Source organism: Pteropus vampyrus, unplaced genomic scaffold (genome assembly GCF_000151845.1).
Source record: "Pteropus vampyrus isolate Shadow unplaced genomic scaffold, Pvam_2.0 Scaffold36, whole genome shotgun sequence".
Taxonomy (NCBI): Eukaryota; Metazoa; Chordata; class Mammalia; order Chiroptera; family Pteropodidae; genus Pteropus; species Pteropus vampyrus.
Window position 1 is genome coordinate 5,804,680 of NW_011888817.1, and position 11,911 is coordinate 5,816,590.

At 49.6% G+C, this 11,911-nt stretch overlaps 1 protein-coding gene across 3 annotated transcripts; it reads left to right on the plus strand.

Annotated features, from left to right (window-relative positions):
• The first annotated feature begins 881 nt into the window (after window positions 1–881).
• TMEM222 (transmembrane protein 222) lies at window positions 882–11,240 on the plus strand. 3 transcript variants are annotated; one of them, XM_023529193.1, is made up of 6 exons: window positions 882–1,129; window positions 5,988–6,072; window positions 7,343–7,374; window positions 8,698–8,794; window positions 8,889–9,019; window positions 9,788–10,187. In XM_023529193.1, exons 1-6 carry the CDS (start codon window positions 936–938, stop codon window positions 9,915–9,917), a joined length of 669 nt encoding a protein of 222 aa, XP_023384961.1. In that variant the 5' UTR covers window positions 882–935; the 3' UTR covers window positions 9,918–10,187. The 3 variants fall into 3 exon arrangements, with proteins under 3 accessions (XP_023384961.1, XP_011355996.1, XP_011355994.1); XM_011357694.2 differs by lacking the exon at window positions 9,788–10,187 and adding an exon at window positions 10,195–11,240 and having other exon boundaries at window positions 884–1,129; window positions 8,889–9,010; XM_011357692.2 differs by lacking the exon at window positions 9,788–10,187 and adding an exon at window positions 10,195–11,240 and having other exon boundaries at window positions 886–1,129.
• The last annotated feature ends 671 nt before the right edge of the window (window positions 11,241–11,911 follow it).

Here is an 11,911-nt window from a genome sequence, read left to right on the forward strand (position 1 = left end):
AGTGGATTTGTCCATATCTCCCTCTGGCCTGATTTTTAGCTGCTGCCTTCCTTGTCCTCCCATTTCCCCCTTCCACCCCAGCAGATTCTATTTTCTTTGTCTATCTTGGCATCCTTTAAAAAGCCCAAAGAATCCAAGATTTGAGACTGACTTTTTCATATGGTTGTGTGGTCTCAGACAAGTACTTCCCTGAGCTTCGATTTTCCCATTTGTACAATGAGGGGATCAGATAACATCTAGGGCTCCTAATTTACTCCAGCCAAGGTGATAGTCACACCCCTGTACACTGCTCTGCAAGGCTGCACACATCCCTCCACCCCCACCCTCACTCCCATGCCACCCGGCAAACATCAAGGCTCGGCTCAAAATATCTTCAGGCAGATTTCTTCTACTTCTACACGCACACCATACACCATATTTTAGTCTGCCCTTCCTTTATGCTACCACTATCTCGTGAGAGATCACAGAATGAAAAGGACAAGGGAGACAGCTTTGGATTTGAGCCGTGGTCAGTCACCTCACCCCCTGAACTTCAATTGCTCATTAGGGAAAATGCCTAAATTCGCATGTCTAACCAATATACGGGGATTAAAAACAATGTACGTCAAGTGCTTGGCACCTAAGAAGTGCTCAGTAAATAGCGACTGTACCACAACTTTTTAGAAGCCCTCGGCGTACTGAATTTTTGAGGTCTTCGCCTCTCCGGCTAGACTGCGCGCTGCCTGCGGGTATCCCTTCCGCAGCCGTGCAGTGTAGGCGCAAACCCGCGAGGCTGGCGGGGGCCGAGAGCGGGGGACCAGGCAGGACCGGCCCAAAGGGCCGCAGCTCCAATTCCCGGGGGGAAGGCCAAGCCAGGCGGACCCCATCTCCAGGAAGTGACGCCACGGGGCGAGCGGAGCCGAAGCAGGGGGTCGCCGGAGCGGGGCGCGCGCAGCATGGCGGAAGCGGAAGGGAGTTCGCCGCTCCTGTTGCCGCCGCTGCCACCCCCGCCCGGAATGTCGGAAGTGGAGGTGCCGACGGCGGCCGAGACGGACAAGAAGCAATTTAACAGCTCCGGCGGCGCCGCCATGGACGTCGAGCGGAGCCGCTTCCCCTACTGCGTGGTGTGGACGCCCATCCCGGTGCTCACGTGAGTCTTCTTCGGCGTCTCCCGGGAACGAGGAGAGCCCGGGCCCGCGCGGCGCCCTTAGGCCGCCCTGGGCCAGCTTTCAGCCCCGACCCGCTGCAAGCCCTTCCCTGGGTCCGGCCCGCAGGCCCCGCGCAGTCACCGGAATCCTACCGCCCGCGCGGTGCCAGTTTCTGCTGACGATAGGACATCCTTCCCCGCCTTCATTGCACTAATCTAGTCAGGGAGAAAGACAAATATAGGCAGGCAGGAAGGGTTTTGTGGCCGGGAAGCTCGTAACCTAAGAGGGGCCCCTATCCCGGTTTTAGGAGACATATTCATTCATTAACTGGCTTATTCCATTGAGCAAATGCTTGCTGATTACTTCCAGGACGCAGGACATCATTCTGCTGGGTCTGGAGGCGTTTGGTTGGGACCACACCGGCTCCTGGGATGTCAATATTGGAAGGGCCCCTGGAGATCTGCGGGTCCAACCGTTTGTCCCACAGATGAGACTGGAGATTACACACCGTCTCAGTAGCAGAGCGTGTTTAAGTCCCAGGGTGTTTGCCTCCCAGACCAAGGTTCTTTCTATGCATTAGCCTTTGTCAAGAAAGAAAGCAGGTTCTCGGGTATCCCTGCCGCCTTTTAACAAGGAGCTTCTGGGCAAAGGCATCTGGTTTGCCCTCTACAACTGACAGTAACCCGCTCATAGTACTGGACAGTAGCCAAGCTCTTTCACACCCATTTTTCTGAATTTCACAGCCACTTTTTAAGGTAGGAGTTATCTTCTCAGATGATGAAGCTGAGTTTTTTGTATCATTAGATGTTTCGATGAGATTTACAGGCCAAGAAGCAAAGTCATCCCAAACTCAGTCTTCTGGCTCCATAACTTGCTCTTTTTTGACTACAGCCTATCCCCTCTCACCTGACGAGATAGATTTGTTTTCACTATCAAAAAGAACCAGCTGGTGTAAAGAAGGAATCACTTCTGGCCTTATAGATTGCCAGTCCTAAAATGACCTAAATTTTTGTCTTATGTAAAAAATACTTTAAATTGTTTTGTGTTTTCAGATGCTTGTGCATTTGTTTAAGAACATCCAAGTCTGAAGACTTTAAAAATAAAAATTTTAAGAAAATGTGTTCATTAATTCATTCAATGTTCTTTTAACACATTTGTTAAGGAACTCGTGTGTCTAGAATAGTTCTAGGATAAGATATAGTGGCGAAAAAAGCAAATATGATTCTTGTTGTCGTAGAATTTAAATCATAATTGAAAGAGATGGTAAACAACTAAACTAATAAGAACTTCTGGTAGTGATTAATGCTATAAAGAAAGTAAAATGTAAGGGGAATAGTGAATAACGGGGTCGTAGAATAGTCAGGGAATGTATTGGTTTCGCTGGAACTCATCTTGTTATCCTAAGGTCTCTTTAGTTTTTCTCTGTTCTCGAAAACACATTTGTGGAGTCCTCTTTTCTTTAGAGAGCTGGTAGCAACGTGAGGTGGAGACACCATAATCCCCAGTCATCTGGGCCAGAAGCAGTTCCCACTCTATTTCTATTCAGAACTGTGTAGGTGTTCATTAGACAAAGATAAATAAGCGTAGTGGTCTGTCAGAGGGCTCATGTTCCTGTCAAAGGACTCACCTTCCAGCAGGAGGGAGAGAGAGACATCGTAGTGCATTGTGATGATTGCCGATCTAGAGTGCAGAAGGAGGAATAGATGTGTCCTCTGTCTTTGGAGGGAAGATGAGAGGGGAGGCAACTGAATCCAAATTATCTGTCCATTCCCTCAGAGATGTTGATAATTTTGCATGAAAAGCCAGATAATGGCTACTAACAAAAAACAGCTAAGATTGGATACTTAACTCTGTTCTGAGCTACACGTTTTATATTCCTTACATCAACCTAATAAAAATAGATACCATCGTCCCCATTTTATAGATGAGGAAATAAAGGCTTAGAAGCTAGCATGGGGCTTTTTCCACTGAGATATTCTACATTCCAGATAGAAGCTTCATGGTCAGTAACTCATTCATTCATTTAATAAATAGTTATTGAGGACCTATTATGTACTAGGTCTGCATAGACAGGAGTTCACAAAGCAGCTTTGGAGCTTGCCTTCACAAAGCTTCTAGACTGACAAATACTTTGACAGTTTCTTCTCTGGGACTTCTGTGGACACAGGGATCTGGTGTTGTCTCCAGCCTTTACTCCTAATTTCCATCAGCAGCTGCCAGCACAGCTGTGGAATGTGGAGCACTGGTCAAACCCAGACCTTTGTCCTGAGGTCAGGGTCCAAGAAGCCAGAGAAGCTACTTTCCCATGACTCTTAGTGTCCATCCTGTGGCCACTATGGGTCTTCAGCAACTTTCTCTATGCCAGTCAACCAATCAGACAGCAAGTATTTATTGAACATTTTATGATAACAACATTTAGCAACTACCAAGTTCAAGGAAGTGTTCTAAGCACTTAGGGTATCCTATTTAATCCTCACAGTAGCCCCCTATTAAGATAATTATAATCCACCTCTTACTGACAGAGATGGGGGTGAGTAACTTGCCCAAAACAAAGTCAGGACTCAACCCAGGTCTAAATTCAGAGCCTGACTCTACTCTTAAATGCTGAACATTCATTCATTCATAATTTATTCAGTGAATACTTAGCTCCAGCTGTGTGCCAAGCACTGTCCTGGGGGCTACTCTAATAAATAAGAGAAAGTCCTGCTCTCGGAGCTTATATTCTAGTTGGGAAAGAAAGACAGTAACCATGTAAGTAAACAAGATAATTTCAGAAAGCAGTAGATACTGTGAAGAAATTAAAGCAGAGGAATAGGATCTGAAGTACTGAGGGTTATGTGCGGCTACTCTAGAAGGCATGGTCAGGGAAGACTTCTGAAGTTACAGTAGAGCCTAAAGGATAAGAAAACAGCCAGCACTGCAAAGTTCTGGGGAAAGAGTGTTCCAGGCAGAAGCAAATGCAAAATGAGCATTGAGGTGGGAGGATTTGGTGTATTTGAGGAACCAGAAGCAGGCAGTGTAGCTAGAAAGAAGCATGAGGTGACTTTAAGGGATAATCAGGGCCAAACTGTTGGCAGGAGTTTGAAGTATATAAGTGTAATAGGAAGCCATTAGTGGGTATTAAGCAAAGGAATGATGGAATCTGAATTATGTTCTCAAAAGACCACTTTGGCCCCACCATCCTCTCAGGTACTCAGGCTGCAGACCTGGAAGACCTGTCCTAGAGAGAGTCATAAAACTGCCCAATCTTTCTTTTATAGACCTTTTGAATCAACTGCTTCTCACCACCCCACCACTAATTCTCTAATCAGGACCACCATCATCTCTTGTCAGTATTCCAGAATGCCTCTGAACTGACCACCCTTTTTCCCTGCACTCCTGTCCCCATTCCATTCTCCAGACACATGCAGCACTTTGCTGCTTTGGAGTTTTGCTTTCTGCCTGTTGTAATCCTGTTTTTTCACAGGTCAAGATTAAAAGTCACCTCCTTTGTGAAATGTTTGCTGACTGCCCCGGCCCCACATAATTGCTTCCTTCAGTTACATCTCTCTGTTTTGCCTCCACCTCCCTAGCAGCGTGTAGCCTTGAGACCAGCACTTGGCCACTGGCCCTGTGAATCCTTCTTAAACTGGATCAGTCTCCAGCACCTAGGCCCTTAGAGCCATGGTTCTCAGACTACAGACAGATCTGGGGTTCCTATGTGTTTTGTGTATTGGGATCCATTTGAAATTTGGTTTCTTAAAAATGCCCATAATTTTTAAGAATTTGAGCACTTAGTTCCTGGAATACACCATGCTTTTGCCCTGATCTCTACCTTTGCACATATTGTTTCTTCATCATTTCCTCAGGGAAGCCTTCCCTGAACTCCCCTCTAACTCCCCAAACCTCGTCCACAGATTTATTTAAATGCCTCCCCCACCTTTTTATTTAAAAAAAACCTTTTTATTGCGATATAACATATACCATAAAGTGTATAAATCTTAAGTATACGGCCCGGTGAATTTTTGCACATCTATACACTTATGTCACCCAGCTCAAGATAGAGAACATGTCTAGTACCCAAAGGGCTCCCTTGTGCCAGTCAGTCTACCACAGAGATCACCCCTCTTTTGCCTTCTAGCACCATAGATTACTTGTGCCTTTTCTTGAACATCGTAAAAACAATAATATGCATGTACCTTTGTGTAAGGTTTTTTTCACTTATATCTGTGGGAATCTGTTGTGTGTAACAGAAGTTTGTTTGTTTGGTTTTTTTTTTTCATTGTTACCTACTATTTCATTATATGGCTCAGTTTACTTACTCATTTTACTATTGTTAGACATTTGGATTATTTCCAGCTATTTTTTAAATCGTTGAGATATGATTTACATGTAATAAAGTGCATGTGCTGTAAGTGTGCAGTTCAGTGAGTTTTGACAAATGTCCTTTTTGGCTGTGTTACTTATAAGGTGCTGTGAACGTGCTCGTGCAGGGCTCTGGTGGACACGAGCGTTCATTTCTGTTGTGTGTGTACGCTGAAGTGGAATCGCGGAGGCGTAGAGTGTGTTGCCAGTTTTCAGAAGTGGTAGAAACGATTTATACTCCCACCAGCAGTGAATGAGAGGTTTGGTCGCTCCTCATCCTCACCCACTTGGAGTTATCATCCTTTTAGCTATAGCTGTTCTGTGGGGGTGGGATGGTTTCCCACTGTGCTTTTCATTTGCACTTCCCCCTCTTCTGTGCTTCCCCAGCCCCTCTGGTCCCCCTAATGGCACTCATTACACAATATTACAGTTACATTCTATCACACTGGACGGAGTGTCTAACCAGCTGAAAGACCCCCTAAGCCCTGTTCTTTCCCTGTCCCTTTTTCCTCACAGGTGGTTTTTCCCCATTATTGGCCACATGGGCATCTGCACATCCACAGGAGTCATTCGGGACTTTGCTGGCCCCTACTTTGTCTCGGTGAGTCCTTATTTCACACCCCTCTGGAGAGTTCCAAGGCTCAAGTAGAAAGTTGGCCTGTCCTGCCTACAAGCAGCTTTCTATCTCCCCAAGACCCAAGCGAGTACAGGTAGCACGTAACTCTGACCCTGGCCCTCTGCTTCTCACCAGTGTTTGACCCCTTTACTCCTTCTCTTGCCTCCAGGACAGGCCAGGAGGGCACTGTGGCCAGAAGGATTCTTAAGTAACTGACCCAGCCCTTTGCCCACCCCTTGGGTACCGAGACATGGGTAGGGGTTAGAGGCAAGAGTGGAGAGTCAGACCACCCAGGAACCACATCTCTGGACCTTCAGAAGGTGGGAATCACAAGGTGGGGGCTTATGGGAGACAGACTTGGTTCCCTGGATATGGCCATGGAGAAGAGGGGTGGGCCTTCTAGACTGAATCAGCTACGTTCCCAGGTCTTTTCCTGGAGATGTGCTCAAGACGCATGTAGTGAGCTTGCTCCAGATGCACTGGCAGCATCCTGCCTATTTCGAGGTTACAGCTTCATCAAAGGCTAGAATGAAGGGGTGTGGTGGTGGTACCAACCTGTTTATACCAATAGTTGTTATGATCATCTTAACATGACAAAGGTATTTCACATCCATTACTTTCACTGGCATATGCTTTTATGATAATTCATCTTTGACCAGCTCTCTCAGCACATTCTGAACCCAGAATCTGTCTCTGCATAACTCCCATACCACACATCTTATGTGGCAGGTCTAGGACTTGGCTGAAATGCCTCCCTCATGGGAGGCCTCTCAAGCCCCATCCCCCTTCTCTTTCCTGCTCTGAATGCAGTCGGACTGCCAGATACAGAGAAGGGCTCTCCGTGTGGGCACCACTGCTGAGTCGGAAGGTTGGAGGGTGTCCTCATTCATACCACCAAGGAAACTGCCTCCCTGTGATCGAAGATGAGAGATTGATCAGAGAACTTGGAGAAAATGAGGCCTAGACAAGATGAGAGAATTAACTGGGAGCCACACCAAGGGACAATAGTGTCTGGCACCTTGAGTCTTTGGTCTCAGAGTACAGTGCTCTGTGTACTCCTGCCATGCTGCCTTCTTCCCACAGAAAAGCTGCTACTGGCGCTCCAGATACCGAGCCAGCCCCAGAGCAGGGCTTGGGCCCTTCTGCCCACCTGGCATACCTCTTCCTAAGTCACTGCACTTCCGCCACCAACCTAGGTCTGTCTGCTGGGCTGGATGCGGGTTCCCTACTGACCTCTGCTCTTGTCCCTCAACAGGAAGACAACATGGCCTTTGGGAAGCCTGCCAAGTAAGTGATGAACACCCATGTGACTGGCCTTAGAGCCAGGTTCCTCCTGGCTGGATTCTTTATCCACAGGCCATCTAGGCCTTGCCTTAGCTCTGCAAGGTTGTGTTTTCAGCTCCATTAGAAGCGTGAGGAAAAAGAGAAGAGACTTGGTCAAGATCACACAGGAAGTGGTAGAACTGGGACTCGCACCCAAAACCTAGACGCTCCAAAACCTAGACGCTTTCTCCTGCCCCTCCAGGAGTTAACACACTAGTTAAGGTGTAGGGGAGGTGTCGTTTGGAACTCTGCTGTGAAGTCCTGGTTGGAGAGAATAAAAGTAGTTCAAGCCCTCTGAAAGCTACTGCTGGTTGGCTTGAGATTTTTGGACTTCGTTTATTCTGTCTTGGGGGGCCCAGCTCAGCTGTGGTTCTAGTGGCAATGTCTCAGTTATCTATATGCTCAGAATAGTATCAGTTGCTCTGTTGGCAGAGGCTGTACCCAGAAGGGATGGGGCCCAAGGAGGAGCTAGTGTCCCACACAGCAGAGGCAGCCCGCTGGCTTCCTTAGGCAAGTGGAAATGTGGGCCTGCAGCCTCTGGGCTGGGTGTCTGCTGCCAGCATGCTTTATAAAGACAGTTTTAAGGGCACTTGTTTCTAGGCAGCAGCCCCAGTTCAAGCTATGTTGGTTTCTCACTGGTTCCAGCTCTTGGTTCTTCTGCCAAGCCATTTGCCTCACAGCGGCCAGAGGGCACTCTGACCTTCCCGCTCTCCTTGGCCTGAGAGCCCTTGGGGCCTCACCCGGCTTGGGGTTTATAAGCTTTAGCTGCACCAGCTGCTTTTCTTCCCACCCTAGTCTCCCATGTGGGAAAATGGAGAGAGTGCTTTCCGATAGATAAACTCCTCAGGGTGACATTCTGGTCCCCTATGACATGGCCCCACCTGCATCTCCAGCTTCACCTTCCAACTTCCTATCGCCCTATTCCTCCCTCCAGCAGTTCCCAGTTACATGCTGCACGGTTTTGTGTGTCTTCCTCTGTTCAAGTTATTCTCTCTGCCTAGAATTCCCACTCCCCATTCTGTGCCTGGCTAACCCCTTTTCATTAAGACTGGACTCAGTGTCACCCCCAGGAGCATATCACTTTCCTCAGTTGAGTTCTTGTTCTCCCCAGGATCCACATGGCCTTGGGTGTGTCATACTGTGTCACAGTTGTCTGCTGCATGGCTCTTTCCCTGGACCTGGCTCACCTCTGCATCCTCAGCACCCAGCTCAGGGCCCTACACAGAGCTGGCATCAGGGAACATTTGTGGAGCTGAGCCAGTGCCCAGAACCACCCTCTCTTCTCAGGTACTGGAAGTTGGACCCTGCTCAGGTATACGCTAGCAGGCCCAATGCATGGGACACAGCTGTGCACGATGCCTCGGAGGAGTACAAGCACCGCATGGTAGGTGAGCTGCACCTGCAGGAAACCAGGGTGGGAACCAGGGTGGGAGGTTCCCCCACAGCCCAGCCTGACCCCACCCTTCTCGCATCTCCAGCACAACCTCTGCTGTGACAACTGCCACTCGCACGTGGCATTGGCCCTGAACCTGATGCGCTATAACAACAGCACCAACTGGAACATGGTGACGCTCTGCTTCTTCTGCCTGCTCTATGGAAAGTATGTCAGGTGAGCTGCCCATCCACCTGCCCACCCGCCACCCTCCCCAAAGATCCTGGCAGGGCCATTTCCGGTGTCCTTCAGCTAGCAGGGACAAGGCAGATGCTGGTTGGAGGTGGGAAAGTTCTACAACAACTAGCTGAGTTCCTGGTGGGAAGGAAAGTGGCTGTGCCGAAGTCCAGCTTCCCCTGGGTCCCAAGCCCAGCCCTGCCACTTTTTATTGTGAGATCTTAGGTAACTGCCTTGGCCTCTCTGAGCAGAAACTATTTTTAATTATGGTCTTGATAATTATTCTGGCTCCATGGGGTGGCTCGAGTGCCCAGATCACTGTGCTCAGGTTAAGTGAATAGGTAGACTCTCACAGGAAGGTGGGTGATTGCCCCACAGGGTCCCTTCCCAATATCCCTTCCCAGTATCCCTTATCTGAGGCAGGGTACTAGGCAGGTGGCTCCCAGTGGTGGCCCAGAAGGACCTTTGAAGCTACAGCTTAAAGACCTGTGAAGTCAAAGGCATTAGTCCCAATTCACAAATAAGGCTTCTTAGAGAGATTGAGTGATCTGCCCACTTGGGAGCCCAAGCTTTGCTGTAGCTGCACTCATCATTAAGAGCTTCAGAAAAGGGGACTTTCAGGGGTCTTTTTTTAGTGCAAAGGCTTCTAGAGGTCCCCTGAGAAGATTATAACTGGCCACACAGAGACTGGGGCAGAGCCAGGATTGAACCCAGAGCCCTGGCTCCAGCCACAGCACTGCTGACTCTTACTCACTTCCCCCCTCCCAGTGGGCCCCATTATGAGGGACGTGGGCAGACAGTGCTCCTGGCTTCCATACCCAGACAAGTTCCTGGTCCTCTTGCTGGAGACCACTCCCCAGAGGTAGGGGTGATTGTGGATGAAGCCCATAAGGCCTAGAAAGGTGGGCTTGTCTCCTTTCCCACCAGAGAGGTGTCACATCTCTGGCCAGGAGCCTGGAATAGCTTCTGCCAGGACCATGGTTGGTAGTCCTCCATAGTAGGTGCCAGGCTCAGCCCACCTCCTTGGTTGACCAAGTTTGGGGGTGAGGGAGTGGTTCCAGGAGCTTCTTCAGGGGCAGCAGCCTCTTCTGGGTTTGGATGGACGACGGGGCTCTGGGTGGCACAAGTGCTCACCAGGCCCTTCCCACCAAGTTCCCCTCTCTCCTCTCTGTCAGCGTTGGGGCCTTCGTGAAGACCTGGCTGCCCTTCGTTCTCCTCCTGGGCATCATCTTAACCATCAGCCTGGTCTTTAACCTACGGTGATGGTTGCCCAATGGCCCTGGACCTACCAGGCTCCAGAGAAGGCAGATTCTTTCTCCTCACCCTAAAAGGCAGAGATGGACCTGCTGGTTTTGACCCAGGGGTAGGATGGAATAGGGCTGAGGTTGAGCATGGGGCAGGGATATTTGTGTGTTGTGTCTCACTGGTCACTCAGAAATTACCTGACCTCCCTTCCAGGCTTGTGACCTTAGTGCTTGAAGCACCCTCCTTATTCATCTGTTGGAAAGGCCTTAGCTTCCCTCTGTAGAGCACTTCCTGCCACTGTGCTGGGCTCCCTCCACCTCAGCCCAGTTCCTGGTGGGGAGGGGAGGACATTTGGACCCACTGGACACGTCAGCCAGAGCTGGGTTTAGAGCCCGTCCTCTTGCCAGGGCTCTGGTCCTGGGGTGGTTGGGTACACTAGGAAGTCTCCATAGGCTAAGCTGGCCTGGGCCCTTCACCACTGACTTCTGGAATGGTCCCAGAGGGCTGGATGGGCACCCCCTTCCAATGTTTGCCAGAAGCTACACTAGGGGTAGTTTGTGCTCCATCTCCTGGGGTCCTCCAGCCCATGCAGCCCCCTCTTCCCACTCTCCCAGGGCCTTCAAGCACTTGGGCCTATCTCCCCCTGCAGTTTGGGCCCGGGCTTCCCCAGCCAGGCTGGAGAAATGAGTGACACTGATCTGTCCAGAGCGACCCCCTCTAGATCAGAGCAATGTAAACAAACCTTGGCACCTCACGCTGGTGATGGTACCCCTTGGGTCCAAGATGGGAGCCATCAGAGCCATCAGAGCAGCCAACGCCATCAGAGAGTTGAAGGGGAGCTGTTTTCTCCTACCTACCACAGTTCCCCCTTCTCTTCAAGTTGTGGGAAGGGCCTGTGCTGCCCCCTCACCCGCTCCATGGATTCCTTTGTGCAGGGCTTCCTGGGCAGTACAATAAATAGTTTTAATTCCAGTCAGTGCCTTGTCCTTGTTTTCTTCCTTCAGTGGTCCCTTCATCCCTTCAGCTTGCATCTCCTTGGGTGTCCTTGGGTACCTCTGCCCCTGCAAGGGATCTAGTTGAGTCCTTATCCAGTGCCTGGAGTTTACAAGGATGTTGGCATCCCTCAAGTACATCCTGCCCTAGCCCAGGCTCTAGGAATTCCCGCGCATTAGTCATCCGCCATCCCAAAGCTTTTTCCTAGAGGCAAGTGAATATTGAAACCCCTCCCATACTCCTTACTGGAAGGAACTTGGCAGTAGGATTGGGAGTTGGGGCTTGGGTAGACCAGAGCCCTGGACCTGTCCCCTCAGTCAGGGTACATAGTTTGGGATAAGCCAAAAAAAATTGTCCCAGCCCCTGGCCCCCACCATATCCATTGTTCACATTGCCAAGTTCTTCATGCCGATCCCGTGATTGGGTCACTGTCCTGGTGCATGGCATGTCCACTTCTCTTTGGCATGCTCACTCCACACACCTTGCTCTCCAGCACCTTCTCGCTTCTGGTCCTTTTCTTTCCTCCTATTAAAATCGTGGCCTTTCTTCCCAAGACTCAGCTTAAAACCCACTTTCTTGGTGCAGTCTTTCCTAAATTGGAAATGATGGCTGTTATTGTCCCTATTCTATAAAGGAAAAGAGTGAGGCTTCCAG